Source organism: Dunckerocampus dactyliophorus, chromosome 2, assembly GCF_027744805.1.
Source record: "Dunckerocampus dactyliophorus isolate RoL2022-P2 chromosome 2, RoL_Ddac_1.1, whole genome shotgun sequence".
NCBI lineage: Eukaryota > Metazoa > Chordata > Actinopteri > Syngnathiformes > Syngnathidae > Dunckerocampus > Dunckerocampus dactyliophorus.
Window position 1 is genome coordinate 35,662,720 of NC_072820.1, and position 27,605 is coordinate 35,690,324.

The 27,605-nt window shown below is 39.8% G+C and overlaps 2 protein-coding genes across 11 annotated transcripts in view; both read left to right on the top strand.

The window, feature by feature from the left end:
- The window catches only part of kcnc3b (potassium voltage-gated channel, Shaw-related subfamily, member 3b), a 74,325-nt gene extending 59,893 nt beyond the window's left edge, over positions 1-14,432 (top strand). For 6 of the 10 annotated variants that reach the window (XR_008566485.1, XR_008566488.1, XR_008566489.1 and 3 more), the window contains one exon: positions 7,375-14,432. Coding sequence is in view for 3 of the 10 variants with exons in the window: in XM_054756714.1 (XP_054612689.1) it covers positions 7,375-7,388 (14 nt within the window). In the remaining 7 variants the exon portion in view is untranslated. Of the gene's footprint in view, positions 1-92 lie in introns of all 10 variants that reach the window. The other 4 variants (XM_054756662.1, XM_054756669.1, XR_008566484.1 and 1 more) reach the window with 3 other exon arrangements.
- Positions 14,433-18,227: 3,795 nt separating this feature from the next.
- LOC129176738 (potassium voltage-gated channel subfamily A member 7-like) lies at positions 18,228-27,446 on the top strand. The gene is made up of 2 exons (XM_054767083.1): positions 18,228-18,905; positions 26,553-27,446. The coding sequence occupies exons 1-2, from the start codon at positions 18,228-18,230 to the stop codon at positions 27,444-27,446; spliced, it is 1,572 nt and encodes a 523-aa protein (XP_054623058.1).
- The last annotated feature ends 159 nt before the right edge of the window (positions 27,447-27,605 follow it).

The following is a 27,605-nucleotide window of genomic DNA, read 5'->3' on the forward strand; positions in this document are numbered from 1 at the left end:
TGACCTTCAAACCAAATGACCTGACTTTCCTTTTGTTTGCATTTGATAAAAAAAAAAAACCAACACGATTTAAAACCAACGTCGTAATGTAGCGACGAACTACGAGAAATCTCGCAGTGTCACGAACGTAACAGGAATGGCAGGCTCGTCTCTGCGGCTAGCTCCGATCAGTAGCCCACCTTACGAAACTTACGAGGCGCCGGGCCCACTGCGCCGCTGTCGCTCCCCCATCCCCTCCATTTTGTAGCAGGGAGGTTGCACAAGCTCAGATGCGAAAAGATGCTCAACCCAACGGCACACTAAAAGTCTTTGAACGGACTGTGCAGTGCGCAAAACCGAGGGAACAAGCAATAAGATCACATGAACTTGAATGTAGACGAAATGACCTCTTGTCTTGTGAATCTAATGGTTTATGATGCATGCGTCAGGTTAGCTGATGGGGTCTAATTAAAAAAAAAAAAGCTTTAAAGATAAGTTATTTTGGATCATTAGAAAAAATGGAATTGTATCACAGCTTCACATTAAATGTACACTGTTTTTGACACAAAAACCTTCACTTCATTGTAGGCCAAAGATAAAAAAAATACATGTATAGCCAACTGATCAATAGGTTTTTACATTCTGACATTTGTGAATATTAGTGAATGTACAGTGTAAAGGCCTGCAGCATTTTGCTATTTCTAAAAAAAAAACAGCTGCTGTAATTCTCATTGCATCAGGATCATAGAAAACACATCAATGCAACAAAACAAAGACAATATTTTACATTTTAAGACTTGAGTAAGGTTAATTAATGATAGTAATAATAATGCCAGAAAAAAAAAATGCATGTGGTCTCACGTAAATTTTGTAGAAAATCGTACAAAAGTTGAGCAATTTGTTGTTCACAAACTGGACTTTTAATTTAAGTACGGTAACTTGTTCTTGGAGGATTACTTACAATTCTAAAAAAATTATTACTCACCATAGCATTTTTTTTTTCATACAAAATCCTACAAAATTCTTGTGTGAAGTGGATGAAATGAAGAGTAAAAATATGTTAAGCCATGTTAATTGAATACGGAAAATAATCTCACCTAAAAAGTGTGATAAATACTACATTTTATAATCAAAATATTTTTTTAAAATTGGTTTTATTTTTATTTTTTTACAGAGTTATCTTGTTGGCATAAAGGAGACAACTTAAAAAATGAGAATAGTTTCATTTATTTAATTGTCCAACCATAAACATGAAGGGTTTTACACAATAATTCATATGCAATAAAATGAATTATTTTTTATCAGTTCTAGACTACTTTTACAGTCGACAACATAAGGGCGGTATAAAAGGGAACTCACCGATACATTTACTTATGCAAAATATGTGCAATATTCTTTTATGCTGGAAAACAATCTGTGCACACACACGTGTAAATATATTGTTCAACCTTTAAAAAAACGCACAGACATACAAAAGTATTAATGAGCCATTAGTCCTTTTTTTGTAGATTTTTAAGCATTTTATTTAAAAGTGTATTTTATCGGTGAGGCTGACTTTTACGTAAAACTAAGTTTGTCAAGTATTAGATGGACACTGTGTCAAATTGTCCAGTCAGGATTGTTTATTTTATATATAAAAAAAAAAAAATCATTGTGCTTCCAAACTAAACTTTGTGATCATTTAGACCAACGTTGAGAAGTAACGCATGCCTGGCATCGTCATTTTGCTTACAATCATTGTGACCTATGACAAAAAAAGCATTTTATGCTGCTCTACTGCAGAGTTTTTCCTTATAAGTCAAGCTTGAGAAGCTCCTTAATATAATAAAGCGTAAAAGGAAGGGAATTCTGGGTAAAGAAGTTTCAAATTTAATCGAAGCTGCAGAAAAACAACAATGTAGTGTACTAATGGGCACCATGGGCTTATGCTTTAACGACCTTCTTGGTGCAGTACATTACAGTACTTGCTAGCTCTCCATGGATAAAAGCCTCTGTAAGCATTTTTGCACACAAACACTCCTTCCAGTGTGGGTATGATGATGTTCTTCCTTTTTTGGAAATCTTTCTGTTACAGTCTAAGAAAATGTCACTTTATCTTTTATTGTGAATTTGTGAATTTTCTTATTGCTTTAACTTTGTTTTGATATTGTATTTGGATTGTATTCAGTTTTAATGAATGATGAGAATGTAGCGTCATATCACACAATGGTGTTCACGAAAAACAAGTGTTTGGAAAATCAAAACAGGCAAATGTAAGAAGTGCCTCTATGAGGCCCCTGATGTCAACATATAAGGAGTTCATGCAAATTAGCTAGATTTAACTAGCGATGCTTAACACACCCTTAGTTATTGCACATGTACGTATCTGTATCTACACATGTGATTACATTAAAGACATATAAAAGGCAGTCTGTTGTATGTACGCATACTCTGTCTGAATGTGGCTTCATAGAGATGCATTTGTAGGTTGTGTTCTTACTCAAATTTACTAGAAAATTGTGCAAAAAGTTATTTTACATTAGACTTGGACTACGTTCCAGTAGCATTGCTGCTCCAGTATGTGAGCATTCAATTCAGTACTTTATTTGCATTGTCATAATAACAGCAGTTAGACACAATGTAATTTTGCATGCAAACCCTGACAGCGATGTGAAAGCCCACTGGAAGTACTCACCAAAAATGGCTGTGCTGAAAATGCGATAGATATAATGCCATTGAAGGGTTCATGACATTCATTATCACTTAAAATGTGCTTATCCACAAGACAAATACATGTTTTCCATTCTAATTTTGTACAAAATACTAAAAAATTTTGGTGAACGCAACATTTTGTTTTCCAGAAGATGCTTTTTTTATTATTTTGCTATCTCATGTTCTCTCCTTTGTTACGACAACTGGGCTGTGTTAAGTAAATGGGAAATCTGTGTTCTTTGCTTAGACAAGAACTGGTGCGGTAAAGTTATTGTACTCATAAATCTTGAATACCTTTTTGGTGTGACCGAATATCACAAGACATTCATTAGGATATTTCATAAGAGCGAGCGTAATGCCTGATTTCTACCAGCTAATCTGAAAAGAAATTTAATAAAACATTTCCCATGAAAAATATATATGATATTATACTATATTATATTTAAATTAAATATTACATTTAGAAAAATGTAAATTTATATTTACAAAACATCTCATTCAACATAAGTTGGTAATTTAGAAATAATTTATAGATAATTTATATATCAAAAATTAATGTATAAATATGTGATAATACCGGTAAAATGTACAGTGCACATGTACCACTTTTAGAAAGGCCACAGTTTTACATGTTTTTTCATACTGATAATGTATTTTTGTTAAGTGTTGAAATTTTTAACCTTGTTTGGTGGTCTTTGAATGTACCGTAGTTGTGTACTATGAGAGGCAAAAGTTTGTTTGCCTATGGAAGAACTAGCTTTGGCAGGTGAACTCAAGTTAATTAATTATCCTAAACTATTACTGGAGTTACAACAGGCAAGCAGTATGGATTATATAGACGTGGCTTGGCAAAACGCATTCTCAAGCCTGCAAGCCTCTAGCACGAAAACGCATTTTTTTGTGCATCTCAATTATCGTAAATTCTGCTGTATAAGGCGCACTGGACTATAAGCTTCACATGTCCACATCACAAAATGGCACATTGTGGTGTGCACAAGTCGTGAGGATCAGGCAGCTTTTTGATGATGCTATGAAAAAACTCATGACGAGCTTGTCAACCCATCAGGAATTTCAGGGGGTCATTACTCGATATAACAGTCTGAGTCACAATGTCATCTTACAAATAACACTAAAGTCATCACACAGTAACTTAACACTCAAAAGGTATACCTAAAAAAGTACAAAAAAGTACCAATACAAGTTTAAAATGAAGAAAAATGATTTTAAAGTTTTCCCATAATGCATTGTGTCTGGGCAAAGCATTTCATTGAAGAACAAGAGGCATAGATGGTGGATGGTGCTGCAATGGTGCCTCTGTCCACCAGAGGAGCCCAGAGCCCAGAGGGAGGCTAAAATAGTTGTTTTTATATTTCATTTTAAACTTGCATTGGTACTTGTTTGTATATTTCTGATGTATACCTATTGAGTGTTAAGTTGCTGTGTGATGAGTTTAGTGTTCTTGATAAGATGACACTGTGAGTCTGTTATATTGAGTGGCACAGTGTTTAAACGATTAGTAGTAGTTCTGAAGTAAAGGAGATGTCATGAGATAGGAATTAGAATTTAGCCATATATTAGCCGCACCGCTGTATAAGCCGCAGGGTTGAAAGTTTAAGAAAAAAGTAGCGGTTTATACACCGGAAATTACGGTACTTGTATTTTTTCAGCATTTGCAGATGGTCTTGGAATGTAACCCCAGGGAAAAGCAGGGATCTACTGTACTCCAGTTATTGCGAATAATTTTTAAGAATGAAAACAGTGTAAAGAAGTCTTTTATTGTATTGTATTGTAATGTGTAGGATTGAAATACTGCATTTTTATTTAAGTTCATAACTATTTAAGTATATACGTCTCTTACTGCAGGTTAAATAAATAGAAGAACAACTTGAACAACAAATGAGTACTTTGAAATGCTTTGAAATGGGAACGAAAGTTCCACAGTACAGTGGCAAAAAGACCACTCTAGAATATGAGTTCTGTATTCTCCATTGGACGGGAAAGTTTGAATTGTGTTTTTTCAAGCAGATTTTCCTTGGCGACAACAGAGACAGAAGATTGGGAAGGCGTGGACAAGAACAACAAAAAAGATGAATTCTGTGTACAGTGTTCCCTCGCTCTATCGTGGTTCACCTTTTGCGTATTCGCTTCTTTTTTTTTTTTTTTATTACAGCGTATGAGCGCTGTTCCAGGCTGAGCCTGGCCCTATAAGAAGAATTGCATTGTGGGAAGTGGAGTGTCTCTCTTCCCTCGCTCATCTGTTTGCACCACTCATTGTTTTCTGTGTCCTGCTTGTCTCCTGTGTCATCGCTAGCTTGCTTGCTTGCTAACTTGTAAATGAATCTTCGGTTCGAAGGACTGCAGCGATATGTTTCAACAAGGACAGCGGAATGGTGCAAGGACGAAAAGGCATGGTCACAAGAGAAAAAATACATTTGAGTGACTTAATAATTTCTTGTGTCCTACATGTAGGTTGCTCGTTAAAATTCAAACGAAGGTTTGAACTTCTTTGAGAAATGTGATAAAATGTTAATGCCTGTCTATCTAAATGTATAAAGTGTATGGAGAGGCCCTAAAACATATATAATCATTGTAAAAAGTGAAGTTGGCCACTTCACGGATTTCGCTTATTGTGGGCTACCTAACCTCCCTGCGATAAATGAGGGAACACTGTACATAAATTATATTTATGTTTATGCATAAAAACGTTGAATTATGTATTGTTGCTACAGGAGTACTTAATCTCCCTGTAAACAAAGCATGTTTGCAGTATATGCAGTACAAGGCGTGCTTGTTGCTGTATTTGCATGATGCATTGCTTCCAGGGAGGTTAAGACGACTGTCAAGGAGACGTTTAGTTTTACATAAGGATGAATTACAATTTGTTTTAATGTTCCCATGAACATTACATGTACTGTGTTTGTGCTTGTCCTTCTGTCAAAAGAACATATTTGAAGTGTACATGGTCACCCGAATGGAAATATCTGCTCACACACACACACACACACACACAAACAACACACTACTTTTATTGATGTATCTGATTTGAGAGCATTGTGTTAGACATGATTTGTGTTCTTCAGTGTGTTAGATAGCGAGAGTTGTTCCAATTGTTGCACTTTATTCTGACAGTTAAACGGCAGTTTATACAGGTAATTACTTCACTCCTTGATTGAAATCATGCAAAAACTATGGATGCTACAAATCTGTGTTGTGCAAATGAATGCAATTGGCAAAAACGAGCTAAATGATGAGTGATTCACATGGCTGATTGGTTTATATTAGCTGAACGCTACTGCAAACCAACCTAACAGTTTTGCTAAATCAGTGGTTCTCAAACTTTTTACACCAAGTACCACCTGAAAAATGTTTGCTACCTCCGCTTACCGTCACCGTTTAGATGAACAGTGCAGTAGATTCCCGCACATTTGCCATTCAAATTTGTTGTATTTTTGGTCAGAACGTTTTTTTAAAATCTATTTTGTTTTTTCTGCAGAAAACACATCTCTTTCACTCTAAGTCAGTTATAATTCATAAATACGTGATAATATGGCTAAAATGTACATAATACATGTACCAGTCTTCACTTATTATGTTTTTTCACCATCATTCACTCAAATGTTCCGCTTTGTTCAGCAGTTTTTGAACGCACCACAGTTGCTTGCTACTAAGTGAAAGTGAAACTTATACAGTGGAACCTCGGTTAGCGTCATTCTTCTGTTCCAGGAGGTCCGACGTATTCTAACCGAATCCATTTTTCACAGAAGAAATAATGCAAATCCAATTCATTTGTTCTGGACACCCGAAAAATGTCAACACAGAACACTTTTTTTCACTTTTACTTTATGATATGAGTTATTTCTTTAATTTAATAATGTTTCTCACTGTCTTTGTCAAAGTGCTGGCACTTGCAACTTTCTTTGGTTCCATTGTGGGTTACTTTGCAGCCGTGATCCATAAGAAAAGCAGAGGGTTGTGGCGTAACTGTGTTAGTCAGCAAAGAACTACAGAGTCAACTGCTGATGACATCATAGATGGGCGACAGAGCTGGGGGACAACTTCCGGTTCCGTTTCCATACTAACACGGTACTAACAAGAATGTTTTGTCATAAAAGTACATTACAAACACAGTTGAACTCATGCAGTGTATTAATGGCACGATAAGACGTGCGGCATATTGTACACTAACCGGGAAATGTATGCAAACTGAGGCAACATTTTGTGTACATTTTCAATGTGAACCGTAAAATATGCTAACCAGGACGTACGAGGTTCCACTTTATATAACTTTCTAACACTTAAACCCTACCAAAGCTTTTTACTATCATTTTATACCTTAGACTGCGTTTAATAAGTGTGTGAGGCATATTTAGGGTTTAAACCTGGATTGTGTTGCGACCATGTGAACGATGTGAACAATGGTAGGTGCGTAAAAAAAGTTGACATTTTTATGGGTTTATCAGTTACTCACAGATTTTGGCTAATCACGAGTGGGTATGGAACCGAGCGCCCAGGAAAAGCGGGACTCTACTGTATAGTACAAATCTGGTGTTCCTGCGTAGCACTAGACAATGCCCGTGCAGCACCAGTGGTACTCATGCTACAGTTTGAGAATCATTGTACAAGCTTGGAACATGAATGTGTCAATGTCCTGCTTTATGCTGATGTTATGTGATTGTTAATGGCTCTCTGTTCTTGTCTTCACAGTGTTAAGTTTCTAGCGTTCGCCTTTTCTCTCTAACGAGGAGTCAGTAAGCGGTTAACACATATTTGCGGCGGGAGCCACGTAAAGCGGCGAGCCTGACGTGGATGGACAGTTTTTTAAAAGGAGATCTTTTTGGGGTGACGAGAAAGAGGGGCCACAAGTTAATCATGAATTCCAGAAAATTCACACGGCCTGCTCCTGCTCATGTCGTTACCAAAGTAGCCTCTCTGAACTCCAACCACCACCATTTTATGACATCTGTCTGACAGACCCTTTTTTCCCCCTCCTTTTTTCTCCCCCTCTTTTCGGGCCAATTGACTGAGCATTGCACTGACACACTTTGGGAGAGGAAAAAAAAGACTCCTGTAGACACATTCCAGATGACATCACTCAACAGACAACATCATGGAACACCAAGGCCCACTCTACTGTATCATGAACTGAGCAACGTAAAAAAAAAACAACCCACTTGTCTTCACAAGGGACTGAATGAACAATGTAGCATCTCTGCTAACACACTGTAGCATTCGTTGGCTGGGAGACGACTTGACTTGAAGACTGAGGGATTTATGCAGTTTAGATATCACTCCCCTCTTTTCTCCCCTCTTCTTTTCCAGTGAAGACACACAGACGGTACATGAGAGAAAAAAGCATCGGTCTTCACCTTTAAAAACCCTTCTGGAGAGGAGAATAAGATGGCTATCATAATCAACAAACTTTGTCTTCCATTCACTTCTAAAGAACACAAGTAAAAGCTACTATGACTAAATAAAACCCATGTAGCATCAAATGGCTTTCAGTCGACGTTAAAGACCTCCCTTTTCCTCTCATGTACTAAAAAAAGGGGGATACCTGCTGAATGACCTTCTGTGATGTAATGTCGATTAGCAAAATGAGTCCACCTGGGGTACAAGGTCTTCTAAAAACAATCCTTAATCTTTTTAACTGCCACTTGCATCCACTCTCCATTTAAGTGAAGCACATAGAAGCAAAATAAGAGCTACTGCGGCTCGAGCGGAAAATAGACTTAAGGATACAGGGGCAGACTGTTGTCAGTCTTAGGCCAATAACAATTCTGTTTAAATTACAATAAAAAGGAGAAAGGACACCCTCCCCTCTATGCCCTATGCCACAAGGACACTTTTTACACCCGTTGTAACTGTCCATTAGCTGGGACCAATCAGATAATATATTCCCTGCCCCAACACACACGCACACACACTCAAAGGGCCTGCACTGCCATCAAGGCACAAGAACCCCCCTTCCCCCAGATGAATACTGCCCAAAATCCCTCTGCGGTACTCTCGCTGCTAGCGGGTTGCTTCACTGGTGAGTCGATGTCAAGATGAGAACGGCCCTCGAGAAGCAGAAGCGGACCAAGTAGAGAGAGCAAGTGTATAAAAAAAAATCTATATTTTGATAACAACAAATCTATGGCATCGGAATTAGAAGCTGGTCCAAGATGGGAGGATGAGAAAATACATTTTAAAAAATCTGATGCAAAAATGAAAAAAATGCCATGAAGAAATAAAGATAAAATGACAAGAGATGGCGGACTTCCTGTAAGTTGGCCATGTGCACTGACTGAAAAGACTGAGCAAAGACGGACTCATGCATTGAAGAGAATGGATGGACGCAGAGTTAAACAAAGAAGGGTTTGCCGTGGGGGGGATGATGCATTTTTGTAACTTTGTTTACCAGCATGACTACTTTGCATGACTGTCTTTTCTGCAAGCCCTTAGTTGAAGACGAGGGTGCTAGAGATACAAAAACCTATATATAAAATGATTTAAAAAAATGTTATATGCAATTCATGTTTTGAACAAACAAAAAAAGATTATAATGAAAGAGAAGATCTATTTTGTTTTTAAAAGTTGAAAAAAATGTGAATATTCAAATGTATGTTTGCAACGTACACCCTGACCTATGTTTTTGTTGGATGAAATCTCTCTGCTCCTACTGCCCTACTTTCCTCATTCCAGGGTTTGCATCCATGCTAACATAGTTTGACTTTAAAAATGCAATCAAGCGGTATATTTTCCGACCATCTCATTCACCATTGTCGTCCCGGAGTTTGCCGATTTAGCTTTTGCGCAAAGTCGAACTGTTTGCACGACAGTAGCAGCAGCAGCAGCGACTCGAAAACAAAAAGCTCTCTGTACTTTGCTTGATTAACACTCATTGTTTGCTTTCATTAGTTTTTTCTTTTGGCAATAATACAAGACAAGTTGAGACATGACTGTAGCAGGGCAAACTGGACAGAGGTTCTGTTCCCTTAGGCCTAAAGATGGACATTCTAAATAGACAGTGGAACCTTAAAAGACGAACATAATCCATCCATCCATCCATCCATTTTCTACTGCTCGGATTTAGAGGTGCAAACCGATTCAGTGAGAGTTGAAGGTCATGGCTCGTTCGAGCCAGCAGGACCACATCATCTGAAAAAAGCAGAGACCCAATCCTGTAGCCACCAAACCAGAACCTCTAAACGCCCTGGCTGCGCCTAGATATTATTCTGTCCATAAAAGTAGTAAACACAATCGGTGACAAAGGCAGCCCTGGCAGAGTCCAACCCTCACTTGGAAACGGGTCAGACTTACTGCCGGCAGTGCGAAACAAGCTCTGACACTGGTCATACAGGGAACGAACAGCCTGAATTAGCTGGTCCGGCACCCCATATTCCCAGAGTACTCCCCACAGGATTCCTTGAGAAACACAGTCGAATGCCTTCTCCAAGTCCACAAAACACATCAAGGACCCTGCCGAGAGTGTAGAGTTGGTCCAAAGTTCCACGACCAGAACGAAAACCACACTGCTCCTCTTAAATCCAAGATTCAACTATCCGGAAGATCCTCCTCTCCAGAACGCCTGTACAGACCTTAATAGGAAGGCTGAGAAGTGTGATCCCACGATCGTTGGAACACACCCACCACCCTTCTTAAAAAGGGGTCTGCCAATCTAGAGGCACTGCCCCCGATGTCCATGCGATGCTGCAGAGTCGTGTCAACTTAGACATGCCCACAGCATACAGGGCCTCTCATCCACCCCTGTGTCCCTGCCACCGAGGATATATTTGACAACCTCGGCAACCTCAGCCCTAGAGATAGAAGAGCCCATCGTGGAGTCCCCAGGCACTGCTTCCTCATTGGAAGACGCGTCAGTGGGATTGAGGAGGTCTTCGAAGTATTCCTTCCACCGGCCCACAACATCTTGAGTCGAGGTCAGCAGCACACCATCCCCACCATACACGGTGTTGATTGTGCTCTTCTTCCCCCTCCTGAGATGACGGATGGTGGTCCATATTCTCTTGGAAGCCGTCTGGAAGTCGTTCTCCATGGCTTCTCCAAACTCCTCCCGTGTCCGAGTTTTTGCTTCAGCGATCGCCAGAGCCTTGTCCTGCCGGTACATGTCAGCTGCCTCCAGAGTCCCATTGGTCAAAAAGGCCTGATAGGACTCCTTCTTCAGCCTGGCGGCATCCCTTACCACTGATGTCCACCAACAGGTTCTGGGATTACTGCTACGACAGACACCGACCACCTGTGATCAGCTGCCTCAACAATGGAGGCACAGAACATGGCCCATTCGGAGTCAATGTCTGCCGCCTCCCTCGGAACATGGTCGAAGCTCTCCCGGGGGTGGGAGTTGAAACTCATTTTGTCGGAACTCTGCCAGACGTTCCCAGCAGACCCTCACAATGCATTTGGGCCTGCCAGGTCTGACCGGCATCTTGAGGAACTTGAGGTTCCACAGTGTAAGGTTGTAGCTCAGGGAGGAGATGAACGTAACAAATTGTGAAAAGTAATTCGCCATTATAAAACCTTTACTCATCCTTGATTATACTATTTTTCAGTAATTTGCTTCCTCACTCTATCGTGGTTTTTCAAAAATGAATTAATAAATGATCACTGTTTTGTGGTTGACAATGGCCTATTATTAGTAAAAAAATATTTAAAGACAAGTCATTTGTAGTACTGTGCTCACTAGACATCAGTAATGTTACATTGATCATACATTACCAAAGATTAGATTACTTTAGCACTGCATGTAGTCAGCCATGGCATGTCCGACATGATAGAGTGAAAAAATGTTATCCAATTCCATGTGGAAGTGGTTAGTTTTTGGCTTCTTGCTTTGTCCTTCCCCACTCCATTTTAAACATAAGTTTAGAACAAGTAATTTGGAGGCTAACTAGTTACCTTGGTGGAGGCGGCCGTCTCTTATGTCCTTGCAGTGATCCCGTAGCCTGCGCAATAGAGTTGCGCATTGTGGTGTATACAAAGAATAATAGGAGTGTAAAGGTGATTATAGGGGTATCATTTCATGTCTACAGGGCTTTAATAATGGTAAAGAAAACGTATTTAGAAAGTCAAAGAGGTTTTCTGTGCTAAATGAAAATATAAATTTTATTAATATTGATTCACGGAAATTCACTTATCGTGCTTGGGTCTGGAACCAATTAACAGCGATAATCAAGGGACGACTGTACCTTCAAACACTTCGAAAAGTAACGACAAGAGAAACTAGAGAGCTAATAGTGTTAGCAGGTAACGTTTGCAGTCAGCTTTGCTCCAATCTTTTTTTACATTTTTAACAACTCTTATAACGGTGGTCACCCACGCAGTCCGGCCCTGCACTCGCCGGACCCCGAACCCGTGTTGACCGATCTCTACTAAATGAGAGTGGAGCAGCGCTATCCGACGAGCTTAAAGTCCGACCTGACAACAACTGAAAACTGCACTTTTAAAAATCTTCCACAATCCCATCATCCACAATCCTTGTGATGTGAGACATGAACAAACATCTTTCTTTTGTCTGTGTCTTCTAAAGATATAAAAACAGCCAAAAAGAGCCAGGTAATTCATGCACGTAATGGGATGTGCCTATTCCGCCTAGAAAGCCAGCTATTAAGACCTCCAACAATGTTTTATGGTTTTATAAGCATGCTGTGACCATGTAGTAACAGATACATTCATGATAACATGTCATACTTACAATATTTTGGTCATTTTAAGCATTACCGGAACTTCCTTCCTGGGTCTATTGCTTTTTATATCCTTAGAATGCACAGAAAAGAGAAAGACGTGTGATCGTGTCTCACATAAGGATTGGAAATTTTTTTTAAAAGTGCATTTGTCCTTTAAAGCGTCAAGGAGTGAGGTTTAAATGCACAGTCATCCCAGCTAGCAACTGTTACACTTCTATTGGATTGAGTGTGGAAAAAATTCAAAAAGCCAAAGAAAAAGCAAAACCCGTCAATCCTTCGGTACTAGCTGAACTGAGGTAACATTTAGTGTGGCGGCACACGTAGACCTTCAAGTTTCCGAGGCATTTCCTCCCCTGAAATTTGGTTTGTGATGTTCTCATTTTGAGGTTCCACTGTGTATGAAAAAGATCAATATGAGGTTCGAGACACAAGGAGAGGTTTCAAGGTTTCAAGAACCGTCATTCCAAAGTTCGGTTGTTAAGGACTCAGGTCGTGTCGATGGCGTGTGTGGACGTTCAGTAGGTGTTGATTTCTTTGAGACATTTTAGATGATGTGAACCCCCCACAGTGATGTGTAGAGATTTAAAAAAAAAAGACGCATGCATTATGACTTGATAATCTTAAAGCGGGAAGGAGGTGGGGGGGACAAAGTCTCAACATCGCCTCCTCTTCCTCCGTTTGTCATGAATCCTTAAAAAAAACAATGACCACTGTGCTGTGTTGTAGAGCAGAAACGTCTTCCTCCCAGAGGGAAATGGCAACACACCATGGTGTGTAAAAGTAGCTTGTCTTTATTTTGAAATTATTGTTTCATCCATGCAACATCCCAACTGGCTTGTTACAAGTGACTCCAAAAAAATGATGTCAGTCGAGTGTTTAGGAGACGATCCCAGTGTCCACCAAGGGGAGATGGATGTTTTTTTGATTGATCGATTGATGACCTCATCCTTATTTTTTTTTCCAAGTGACTTCCATGCAGGCCCTGCTGGTTCAGGGTGCCCTGTAGCTCGGGTAGCTTCTTCTTTGCATTCCTGTCATGTTGCAAGGTGGAAGGCTCTACAAGTCTATGCTAGCATTACAGGGTCTATCTGCAACTACATGGTCTTTTACATATTTTGCCTCACTGCCGTGGTCAATGAATTTGTCAAATCGGTGCATGCACACATTTCACCCAGCTGTTCGTGTGTGTGCGTGTGTGTGTTTGAAGGCCAAGAATTGTCTATTTCTCAATTTAAAAAAGATGTCTTTCCATTTTTTAGTCGATAAACACTTGAAAGGTTTTTTTTTTATTTTCTTGCAAGCTGTCACAAAATGTATGTTAAGGTGTTTCCTGCTCTCAAACCCACAACATTCATTTTCTTTACGTGCCTGTTTGCGTGTAGATGTTTCTGGTTTGTTCACTCGAACACACTGTATGCAATCTGCACCAGGAATGCCACTGATTGACACTTACTGTAACGCTCCCTAAAGTGGGGATATTTGGAATTGTGCGTCGTGGCTTAATGGTTTAATGGTTTATTTTACATAATAATGAGACCAGAGAAATCTCATTCTTTCTAGATTATTCTAATGATGCACATTATCGGACACGGCACATGAGATTTTGCAGACCGTCATGCATCCTCACAAGTTTTCCAAAGATAAAAGATGTATGTTCATTAGTATCGAGAGCCACTGCACTGCGGTCTCAGCAGGAGAGCAAATGCAAAGATGAGGTGGTCACTGGGGTAATCTGGGTGTGACTTAAACCGGATTTTTATTTTTGGAAATGTCCTAACACATCGAGAACTGTACAAAGTATATTTCAACGGAATGTTCATGATCTATCTTTTTATATTTTGAAGAGAGAGAGAAAAAAAATAGAAACATATCAATAAAAATGTCATAATTTAACATATTTGTACTACTGAGACTTAAAAATGTATGAATGTCAATGTGAACTAATGTGAAACCAATCTCCATAGCAGCTTGAATGAATTAACTGGTTCAAAGTCATTGAGATGCTTTTCTTTTTTTTCAGAGAAAATTGCTTCGAATCATTGAGATGAACTTAAAATAAATGGGGAAAATTTACAATCATCTTTGTTTCTGTCTCTGAATTTAGTAGAATTGTGTACAAAAGGTTACTATGAACGCTCCAATTATGCAGTTTGCAAAAGCAAAACAATCGCTGGGGTTTCTCATTAGCACCATGTTAAAAAAAAACTTTGGCATTAACAGCTGTGGCTGTGGGCAACCTCCTGATGTAATTTCTTTCATTAGCTCCATAAGATGACAGTAGCTACATTTGTTGTATAACGAGTGGTCAGCATCCATCAGCTTTATCTACCTCTGCATGCACTTTAACAATGTTGCTACACAACTGTTGGTGTGAAACTCACACTTGCGACATTGTTTACAATGAACTTATCAGATCTATTAATGCTGCCAGAGCACTTTACTCCATACCGCTATTACAACATTGGTTCTGTTGTTGCTGTGTTGTGCAATATACTAGTTAATAAATTACCATATTTTGCGTTGCACTTTCTCATGCACTCCAAATCATAATAAAAAATGTAGTAGTCAAATTCTGCAAATAGCCTCTTTCCAGTTATCACCTGCTTCCAGTTAACACTGCACCCTTTTTGCTATAATAAGAGCATTTAGTGTATACTTACGGGATTTATGTCATATGTCATTTAGTGCTTCGATTTTGATGTTTGGGCATTTCCTACTAAGCAGTCCCCATGGCCGTCCGTGCAGTGACTGATGTAATCTGACTTGATATGAAAACACAATGAGAAGCCCTGGAAGAAAGAGAAATATGACACATGAAATTGGAAGTTAAAAGGAACTGTCCAAAATAAACATCCTTTTTTTCCCTTTAGCTATTGACACATGAGCGCCTGAAAACTGAAGACACGGCACATTATGTATGCTGATCGATCATTTTTAAGGTCAACTGAAATTGTGTCATGATGTTGAAAAATGGTGAGGTAAAGCATGTGATATCGACTTACAAACAGGCATCCGGTGTCTATACACACCCAATACCTGCCTTACTTACGACGGAACCATAAGAATCTGATATGTGGGGCTAATTCACAATGACATATTTATTATGACATATTAAAATGACAACAACAACAGCGTCACTGTTTTATATATATATATATATATACAGTATATATATATCCTTGATAAGAATAACTAATAACTGATATGACACCAGTGTGGTTCTATACTCCTATCATCTTCATGAGTATTATCACATACCCATAATTACTGTAGCTCTCAGCCATTTCAAGCATGCAGACGCAGCTTTTCGTCTCATAGTACTCATTACAGTGTAAACACATCCATTTATGTGCATGGACATGGAAGATAAAATGTAACAGCCTGGTTTGCAATATTTTTCTTTTTCTTGTGCTTGAATCCTGCAATTGTTGGCAGAGATTTTTTTCAACCCATGTGCCAAACCACTAGCGTCCTCTAGTGGTAATACATGATGCCAGGAGAAAGAAGATGCGCACACACAAACATGACCACACCAAGCATCGTGGGAAATATAGTTTTTAGTCATATACTGTATTAGTCACAACAGTGTATAAGTCGCAGGGTTCAAAGTTTGAGAAAAAAGTAGTGGCTTATACACTGGAGTTTACGGTATTACCAATTTAGGGTGAATGAGGTTTTTTTTGTGTAAAAACTGCCTATTTTCAGAGATTTTTTTAAAACCAAAAACCCAAATGCTGAATTCGGAATGCAATTATAGATCAACTCAAAAATTCCATTTAATTTTACAGGTTTTTACTGAATAAGGCACCCATAATCTACTTGAACAAATAATGTGCAGTTTGGATGTACAATTTGAACTATGAGCATGAAATCCTTGAACATCAAGGAGTATGGGGCCTTCTGGTCAGTATTTCTTTTTTGGAGGAGTCTTTTTTTTTTCTAAATCTGTCCAGGTGTTTTTTGTCCATTTTGTCCAATTGCACTCCCTACACTTCCCAGCACACTTCACCAGCAGATGTCCTCCTAAAAATAAAATATTAAACACGAACCCATTTCAATTTATATTGAAATTAAGTTGAAATATTTTGCGTTTGTGAAGTAGCAAAATAGAGAAAGTGAAACGGCAAACAGGATAACAATCTTTACTGTGTTTGCAATCAGGCAAACAACACGGTGACAATAAAATATCACTTTTCTGCAGAACTTTGTCATACGGTACAAGCCAAGCGTTTGGATACACCTTCTCATTCAATGCCTTTTATTTATTTTAATGACTATTTAGATTGTAGATTCTCAAAACTATGAATGAACATGTGGAATTATGTACTTCACAAAAAAGTGTGAGGTAACTCTAAATATGTCTTATATTTTAGACATATATTTTATGTCTTATAATTTTGTTTGATAGCGCTGCAAACTCTTGGTGTTCTCTCAATGAGCCTCATGAGGTAGTCCGTGAAATGGTTTACCTTCACAGGTGTGCCTTGTCAGGGGTACCGAGTGGAATCTCTTGCCTTGTTAATGGGGTTGGGACCATAGTATGGTATTGAGCGTGTCCAAACTTTTGGCCTGTGCCGTATAAAGCTTGCTTCTCCGTCCCTCTTTTTGCTAAAGGCTCACTCTCCTTTGTAAATCTGCTTCGTATCAAAGCCTTGTCTTCTGGGAGGTGCTGTGACAGTCCCTTGTAGACCGTAATGACTTGTACACAACCTCTTGTTTCAGAAACCGTTGGAATCATTATAATGATATTATTATATTATATTGCTAGTCCGTTGGCGATGGCCCGTGGGCCATAGTTTGTCCATGCCTGGTGTAAGGTATATTTTACATACCCTACCAACACTACATACCAACACTAAATGAATGAAGTGATGTCATGCAATCCATAGTATCATGTTGAGTCATTACAAATACTGTCTGCATGCATTTCCTTATTTTAGCCTATGACTGCTGTTTCTATTAATAACAATGTTAGTGGTATTCTAGCTGAGTGCTATTTATTATGCTGACAAAGTACGTTTCTTCAGGAAACCATTAGGGGTTAATAGTGGCCTCATTTAGTTTTTGCATACTTGATGATGGTTTTTAGTTAAGCAATTACATATTTTTTTGTACTGGATGGTGTCAGTGAGCTTTTGAATGGCAGAAGACACCAAGTTTCTACAACTACTGGAATACTCTTAGTTGAGCTTGAAAGGGATGTCTTGGGTGAAGCTCAGGAGTCGTGTAGAAACGAGCACCAACAAACTGCCAGGTTGTCTCCAGGGATCTTGAAGGGATTCCATTGGAGGGCAGTGGGGGGCCCCCAGCCAGAGAAGCCAGCTTGTTAGTGAAGCCAACACAGTGGGGTCCCGTGTAGACATGACATTCGAGAGGCTGTGTTGCTCCATGCTAAAATGGGGGGAGAAAAGGACAGGGAGGGGTTGGAGATTGAATTTCAGCATTCCAAAAAAAAAATCCAAGAAGGGACAAACATGAGGCGACACAAGATTGTGCAGGTTCGCTGAGCAGCCCACCGGTGGAGTTTAGCAGGATTGACAGCGGGTGTCCATCGAGGACAAACACATATTTTGAAGGATGTGACGACAGACATGAACAAGAGACAAACAAGCTTAAAGGAACAATGTGATCGTTTTGAGTGAGTAGTCATCTTAATATCCAACCAATGAGTGTGTTGGTCTTCACTAGCACAATTCCTGGGTAAATATGTTTATGAATGTGTGGAAACAAAGTCCCTCTTCTTTTCGGCCTCTAATTCCATTAGAATTGCTAAAGAAGCGTATCCACTCATGGGACTCACACTCTTGTTTTAGGCATCTTGCTGTTCAACAGATTCTCTGAAGAGACCTTTGTAGCGCTCCCTAACTTGGGATGGACAGAAGTGAACACCAGGACACAGAGGAAAAAGGAGGCAGAAGGAAAGAGAGCGATGCAGAAAAAGATAAAGAAATGAAGAACCAACTGAACATTGAGGAAAAAGGCAAGACAGAGATTAAAAAGAATGAAAAAGAGAAGAAGAGTTGCAAGGCAGTATGGCGGAGGGGGTCGTCACTGAGTGAAAGACTGGTCATTAACGTATCGGGGATGCGCTATGAAACCCAACTTCGCACCTTAGCCCAGTTTCCTGACTCCATGCTCGGCGACCCACGAAGAAGGTCACGCTATTTTGACCCAATGCGAAATGAACTCTTCTTGGACCGAAATCGGGCCTGCTTTGACGCAATACTCTACTTTTACCAGTCAGGAGGGAGGCTTCGGAGGCCCACCAACATCCCCTTGGACATTTTCATGGATGAGCTGATGTTCTACGAGCTAGGGGAGGACATCATGAGCCGCTTCAAAGAGGATGAAGGTTTTTCCAAAGAGGAAGAGAAGCCCTTGCCCGCGAATGAAATGCAGAAGAAACTGTGGATGTTGTTTGAACACCCGGAGTCTTCATCAGCTGCTCGTATCATCGCCATCATTAGCGTTATGGTCATTGTGGTGTCGATTCTCATCTTCTGCCTGGAGACATTGCCGGATTTCCGCATTGAGAAGGAGACACACGAGGTATGTTTGTGTGGGGTACACTCCATGTCTAATAATGTCTGACCTGAAGGCAGGACAACAACCCAACTTTAATGTATGACTTTATATATATATATAAATAAAGTCATACATTAAAACAGTATGTATTTGTTGCAATATGTTCACGCTAGTCCACGCATAAACACTATTTTTGCGCTATAGTTTTTACGAATGTACTTGAAAAAACTGTAGTCAAACATCCTCAATATGCACTCAACATTGCGCAGAAATGCAAGCCAAAGATGGCCTACATGACTGCTCTGCTGTTTTGAAGGATGTACTAGAAAAAAAAAACTAGTCAAAAGTCTTTTGTATGACAGGAGCTCTGTGTTTTTAAGGACCCATTACAGAGACCCTAGTCAAAGTTGTTTTAGATCAGGGGTTTTAAAATGTGTATTTTTAAGTCAAACCAAGCAAATGTTTTTTCATACAACTATGTCATCTTTTGAAACATTAAAACACATAATTACAAGTCCAATGTGCATGTAAGAGGAATTTATTAAGGTATTTTTTCCCATGGAAATAAAGAAATACAGTACAATAATGCGTAAATAAAAAGTAAATATCAAAATTGCACTAAAAAAGATCACAAAATCAGATATTTCATTTATAACTATGCAATGAATATATAACAAAGCGATTGATGAATAAAATATTGCTCAATTTCACTTGAAAAAAAAAAAAAAAAAAACACAAGTCAGGTTTATTGTATTTACATAATTTTTGACTGGTGGATCCGCAACACGCTTTTTGTCAAGCACATCACACTACAGCTGATTTTAGATAGAACGTTTGTAACTTCTTGCGTCTATGGGAAAGCTGATAGCTTACTATGTTGTGAGAGGAAAATAGTGACAAGGGGACAAGTTGTGCATGGCCTAACCGCTGCGACAATTAATACGCATGAATTCAGGAAGGAGAAGAAGGGTGAGGCTTGAATGCAACTGATGAGATTAGGTGTGCAGGGAAAAGGTCATATACACACTGTGAGCAGAAACTCTGCCAAAGACTTTGGATGACTTAGAACAGGACACGTAAAGGTCTCACAGGATGAGTAGAATGCGTCGGGTCATGTTAACGCATTCCTTCATTGCTAGCCTGCCTTTGCATGCTGCCAGGAAAGTACTGTAACTTAGTCCAGTCCAAGACCCACTGAACCGCATTGGCAGTTGACGATAGCAAGGTGATGAATGTGGACAGGATGAGATTGATGGGAAGTGGTACAGCAAGACACTCTCCCATTTCTCTTCAGACATCTCACAAGGTTATTTTTAGTGTGAGGAGAGCCCTGTAAGGTGATCAACACTTACTGGCAGTGGCTCATGAAGTAGAGCGGGTCGTCCAGAAAACGGAATGTTGGAGGTTTTATCCTTGCACCCTCTACCCAGCCACTGTTGTTGTGTCCCTGGGCAAGACACTTCACCCGCTTTGCTTACAGTGCTACCCACACTGGTGTATGAATGCAAATGAATGTTTGGTGGTGGTCGGAGAGGCCGGAGGCACGAATTGGCAGCCACCTTTCCGTCAGACTACCCCACGGCAGCTGAGGTTACAGATGTAGATTACCACCACCATTGTGTGACTGAGGCGTGAATGAATAATGGGTTCACTTCATTGTGAAGCACTTTGGCTGCCTTGAAAAGCACTATAAAATTTCATCCATTATTATTATTACTACTGTAGGCCAGATAGCCACCATTAGCGATAAACACTGGCTGACCTACAACGCTGTGTCACTGAGACAAAAACAAATTGTGCTTAAAAGTTCTATTTAACATAATGAACATCTTTAGTGTATAACTTAATGCCCTAAAGCTAAATTCCAACTACCTTGTGCTTTAATAACGTGGTAACGGATGTGCAAAATGGAGAGACAGGTGGACTGAAAGAGAGATTGAGGCAACTATGATTGAAATGTAAAGTTGTAAATGTCAACTGGTTTGCGATGGCTGCCAAAAATGACAGCCAATGAGATGGTGAACAACACACTGGAGTTATGTAGAATCAGAATACTGAGAAAATAGTATCCCCCCAAAACACTTTTATACTTTGCCAAACATGTTTTATTTTAGCTTTCTTGGTAGCAGTATGCTTATCGAGTAGCATGAGTTACAGGAAACAGTAAGATTGCTAGCTAATATGTGCCTCATTCATTTCATCCGTAAAAGAAATAAACAAAATGTGCAGGTCAATGACATTGCATGCATATTTTTGTGTCCAAGTGTATTCTTTCATTTTTAAATAATGTAATCAATTAGGGTTGCGACAATTCCTCGAATAATTTAAGTACCTTGATAACAAAAAAGAATCAAAGATTTCTTTCTGCCTCGAGGAATCGCTTACATCACCAACGCGCTCACGTCACACTCGCATAGGACGAAGAAGGAAGCAGATGGCGCGGAAAGTCTGAAGAGGCGAGAGAATGCGACAAGGCAACGAAAGGAACGAAGGAAGACAAAGAATAAAGAATACAATTTTCTCACTGAACAAAATGTTAAAAACAGACAGAAAATGTGGCTAAACAGCAAGTTGAACACCGTGACGTGTATCTGTTGTAATGCGGCACTTACATACCACAGCAGCACATCTTATATGTTGCATCATCTCCTCCTGAAGAGAGCGGAAGATCTGAGACAAACATTAAGGTTAATGTACCTTACTAACATACCAACATGTGGAGGGCTAGCTTTCTCTTAATTATGGCTACTGTCGCATGTGTGGCTATTTATTATGATGGTAACGTGACTTCATAAAAACACAGCACTGCGATGGGAAATAAAAAACATTTTAGCTCACTAATCAGCAGACAATACGGTGTAATGGAACAAGGAAGTGTGTGTCTCACTCACTTAATTGAGAGTAATGTGTTCCGCTACAGGTGCCTTCATTTTACGTTGAACACTGCAAAAACTCAATATCTTATAAAGAATATTTGTCTTTCTAGTCAGCTTGTCTACGTTTAGGATTTATAAATGCACAGTCATCAACATAATGTAATATGTCATTTAATCATAGTAATGTCTTAGTAAAGTCATTATTATTTCTCTCATTTTCCAGCAAGTAGTTACAGTCTGGGATGGATAAATTCATTGACAAAAGCACCATCATGTAGTCCATCAGACCCAAGAAAATACACTTTGGTCCTGTGCACAATGTGAATTTAAGAAGTATAACAGTTTATTATCTAAAAAATTAAACCAATTGGTCGTTTATTATTTTGTGAAATGTTTTATTTTCTTTTGTGTATGTATAATTGTACGTTAACCAAGCAAAAATATGTTTGTGGTGGCGGGGGCGATACCTCCTCTGTCCCTGGGTGGGGTGATCCTGTTTTGGGGGCCAGGTGTGGGGTGGCCCAGGGTGGGCCAGGCCTCGCTCCCTGGAGGTGGGGGGGTTACACGGGGGGCTCTGTGGGCTGGGTCTCTCTGTGGGGTGCCGGTCTTGGTTCTGCTCGCCAGTGGAGGCCAGTGGCTCTCTGGTGGTGGGGGGCCGTCCAGGCTGTGTGGGGCGGGGCATGCTGGGTGGTAGGAGGCAGTCCCTCACCTTTCATACATTCTCAGTGACAATACACACATGTGCGCTCATTTATGCACGTATGCAGTTGTGTGCGAAAGTCAAGGCACCCCTTTAAAAACAGCATGTTTTATTAGGGATGCTCCGGCATATGCGGGTAAACGCCTTTCAACGCCGATCACAAAAGCCGATCACCTGTGGCTATCACTATTGCGGTGTGCAGCGACCCTTTCGTACAGTGTAGTGTCTTGCTCTAACGAACGTCTTGGGCAGTGTCGTCCTCCCACATTCCCTCAAAACAAAGCTGGAAAAATGGAAGTTTGCCAAAGTCTCCTTAAAGAAGATGTCTCATCTCTCAGTTGTCTTTTGTCTTTTATGTTTTTGTCTAAATTAAGGTGTTTTTGTGGTTCCTTTTCTCATATCATATCGCCAGTAGCAGGGGTGCAGCCAGGAATTCTGGGTCCCATGAAAAAAAAATCACATTGCCCCCCTCCCCCCTTATTAATTCATTTTCATAGTAATTACCTATTTTTTGGGCACCCTGGCAGTCAATGACCTTGGAATTGTCCTGACTTTTCCAATTTTTACAGCACCCCAGACCAATAGGACTCATTATAAATAAATTGAAAAATGTTAAATTAATCCATGTGATAGGTATCGGTATCGGACACTTTCAGTCTTGGATGATGGTTGGATGATCGGAATCGGCAGCATAAAGCCCTGATCGTAACATCCCTATATATTATATATTTTTAAAAATGGGAAAAAAGACAATGTTATGAGGAAACATTAATGCATAGTTACATTTTATTTCCTAAATTGAACAAAATTACAAAAATAAATAACATCATTTTGGCATGTGCAAAAGTCGGGGCACCTTGCGTCATGATTCGTGAGTTAGCCAGCGTGACAGTTTGTTTATGTTTCCTTTTATGCCTGTTTGCTGTTTCACATGCTTTACGGTAATGGTAATGGTAATTGTTTAATTTTATTTGAACATGCATACAAGTTACAATTGAATACATCACATAGTTCAATTTGCAGTTCCACACGTCCAAAAGGAGTAGGAAGAAGCAAAGATGATTTAATCCTACCCCTCGTCCATTTCACATCAATTGTAATTCACTTCCTGTATTCCGATGTGGTCTTTACCAGTTAATACATGGGAAAATGACAAGGTAATGTAACACTATAGTCACATAATTGTCAAGGTTTTTCCTCAATCTTGATAAAAAATAATCACATAAATAGTATAATAATAAATAAATAATAATCCGTTTAAATAGACATAACTGAACTTAGTTGTAATAATGGGTGCGTACTGACAATGAACTCCCAAGCATGAGGAGTAATGAGTACTGCAGTGATTAGACATGGTATTGTATGTACACAGTGGTTCTAAACTCTTCTTCCTTGTATTTTGCAAACATCAACTGTTTGTATTGTTTCTTGAAATCACTCATCTTGGTGCTTTGTTTGAGTTCCTTACACAATCCGTTCCATAATTTGATTCCTCATATTGAAATGCGGGCCGCACGGTGGTCTAGTGGTTAGCACGTTGGCCAATACAGGAACAGCCTGGAGATCGCGAAGACCTGGGTTCAATTCTCCCCTGGGCATTTCTGTGTGGAGTTTGCATGTTCTCCCCGTGCATGCGCGGGTTTTCTCCGGGTACTCCGGCTTCCTCCCACATTCCCAAAAACATGCAGGTGAGGTTAATTGGCGACTCTAAATTGTCCATGGGTATGAATGTGAGTGTGAATGGTTGTTTGTCTGTTTGTCTATATGTGCCCTGCGATTGGCTGGCGACCAGTCCAGGGTGTACCCCCGCCTGTCGCCCGAAGTCAGCTGGGATAGGCTCCAGCATGCCCCCGCGACCCTAATGAGGATGAAGCGGTATAGAAAATGGATGGATGGATGGATACTGAAATGCTGTGGGTTTTTAGCGTTGTTCTCGCATATAAATGTTTGAAGTTTACTTTTTCTCTGAGATCATATTTCTCTTCTCTTCTTGAAAAGTATTAGATGACATTTTTGGGTAGCAGGTTATTGTTTGCTTAATGCAGAATTTTAGCTCTTTGAAAATTTACTAGGTCAGCGAATTTTTATATTTGTGATTTTAGAAATAGAGGATTTGTATGTTCTCTATACACGGCGTTATGGATTCCTTTTTTGCAGTACATTTAGCGAGTGAAGTGTACTTTTATAGTTATTACCCCATATCTCCACACAATAAGTGAGATATGGTAAGGTATGGAGTGATTTTTGATCAAGGACAAATTTGCTTTATTCAATATTGAGGTATGTCTTGCCACCTTATGTTGTATATTTTTAATATGAGATTTCCAGTTCATGTTTTTATCTATGATGATCCCAGAAAAGTATTTTCATTCACCTTTTCAATATTCACACCGTCGATTTGTATTTGCACGTTCGTATCCTTTCTGCTATTACCAAATAGCATTATTTTAGTTTTACTTCAAGGATAATCTATTTTTATCAAACCATCTTCTTAGTATAGTGATTTTCTCTCTGACTGTTTTCATTAGCTCTCATGTGCTTTCCCCAGAACAAAGCAGTTGTATAATCTCCAAATAATACTAGCTGTAGGTCTTTTGTCACTTTACATAAATCATTAACATATAAGTTGAACAGTTTTGGTCCCAGTATTGGTCCCTGGGGTACTCCGTACATAATATTTAAACTTGCAGATGTGTATTCTCCTACCTTCACATACTGCTTCCTGTTAGCTAAGTGGCTTTTGACCCAATTCCAAACTAACCCTCTGATTCCGTACATTTCTAATTTTGTAATTAGAATGTTGTGATATATTGTATAGAAAGCTGCACACTTTCTGTGGTTTACAACGTTGGTAATTTCCTCAGTAATTTCAATCAGTGCCATGGAGTTTGAACTGTTAGCTTTGTATCTGTATTGGCTGCTAATGGGACCAACAGGTCGAGTAAGACGCTGGGGAGAGAAACCTACATTGTAGCTGTATGATGCCGCTTATCCTCATTAGGGTCGTGGGGGTATGCTGGAGCCTATCCAATCTGGCTTCGGGTGAGAGGCGGGGTACACCCTGGATTGGTCGCCAGCCAGTCGCAGGGCACATATAGACAATTTAGAATTACCAATAATTTGAAAGCTGTAGAAATACAGAATCTAAAAAAATCTTTGTCTGGCAATTTGTATTTTTGTCAAATATCTTGGTGGCACACCTGAAAACGTGGGACTTTTTATTGTAAACTTTAGAAATAAAAGCAGTAAACAGGATGTTGCATCATCTAATGCGCAGGTTCCCAAAGTGGGTACCCGTACCACCCGCGGTACACCAATTATCATAGGAGGTACATCAATATAAATGAAAAACAATTTGCGCCTAACGCTCACAAGTACAAGTGCACCTGAACGCCTCAGGGCAGATGGCCCTGAGAGGAGACACAAGTTGTTTAATGCTCTGTGTGCATCATATGAACTAATGTAAATTGGATGATTATTTTGTGCATTAAGAGTGTTTAATCTTGAAGACTTCATTTATATTGGTGTTCCAATCCCCGCATGGTGCAGTGGTGAAAAACTGTCATTGTGTGGGGATTCCCTCGAAAATGAGGCTTTATGGTTGGTTGTATGTGACTTGCCATCGTGAGAGGACAAAAAATGTGACGCTCCTTCAACCCATTCAAACGGAAGAATGCTAACATCGGACTGGAATAAAAGATATGTAGGATGATTACTTATCTATTTATCAGTGCTCATGTGAAACTTTATTAAAACGTGACCATGCAAAATACACATTTTTGACCCGGAAGTACTATAACATTAATTAATTATGTTCATTATTTCAAGTAATTGAGATAAAATGTTGATTTTTTTTTTTTAAGAGTGCGGGAGTAGGGGGTACATGGCTTCAGGTCAAATGTCTGAAGTGGTACGTCACTATAGACATTTAAACCCACGTGTTCCCGGCAGTAGAAGCTCCATTCCTTTTCCTGACCCAGGTTTTCATGAGTCACCCACTGAAGTGAATCGGGTATTCAATTCACCCATCAGAGTGTGCATGTGCAGTATTTAAGTATGACTGACCGTTTTTTTTTGGTGTCTCTGCCATCTCAGCAGAATTTCTACAAGGATGACAGCCAAGCAAAGAACATGTCTGAGAACATGCCTGCACCCCTGAGTGTTTTCCAAGACCCCTTCTTCTTGGTGGAGACTGTGTGTATCTGCTGGTTCTCTTTTGAGCTCATCATGCGTTTTGCCTGCTGTCCCAGCAAGATACACTTCTTCAAAGATGTCATGAACATCATCGACTTTAGCGCCATTTTGCCCTATTTTGTCACTCTGGGAACGGAGCTGGCCCGGGACAGCGAGGTCAGTCCGACCACTTCTTTGGCCATCATCAGAGTCATCCGACTTGTGAGGGTCTTCAGGATCTTCAAGCTGTCCCGTCACTCCAAAGGCCTTCAGATTCTGGGTCAGACGCTGAGGGCAAGCATGCGTGAGCTGGGCCTTCTCATTTTCTTCCTGTTCATCGGCGTCATCCTCTTCTCCAGCGCCATCTACTTTGCAGAGGCCGACCACAACGACACAGCCTTCATCAGCATACCGCACGCCTTCTGGTGGGCTGTGGTCACCATGACAACAGTGGGCTACGGTGACATGTACCCTGTGACAGTGTGGGGTAAATTGGTGGGCTCCATGTGCGCCATCGCAGGTGTGCTTACAATTTCTTTGCCGGTTCCAGTCATAGTCTCCAACTTTAGCTACTTCTACCATCGTGAAACGGAGTGTGAGGATCGAAGCCGGTATGCACACATCACAAGCTTGCTGTGGGAAGACGAGGAGGTGGAGGAAATACAAGAGGAGAACCTGCATCCAGAGGGGGATTATTACGCTATTGGCGGGACCTACAACAATTTGAATGGTACTCTTAGCAGACCTGACATGGAACAGAACTCTGAATTAGGAGGAAATAGTCTTCTAAGGGAACCACTTGTCACTCAGGTGTAAAAGGAGGCTCTCCAACATAATGATGAATGTTTTATAGAATACTGAGTATTCTCAGGATTTGTACAGTATCTCACAAAAGTGAGTACACATGTCATATTTCAAGAATGTTATATCTTAAGGAACAATACAATAGAAACAAAACAGCCTGTATTGCAGCAT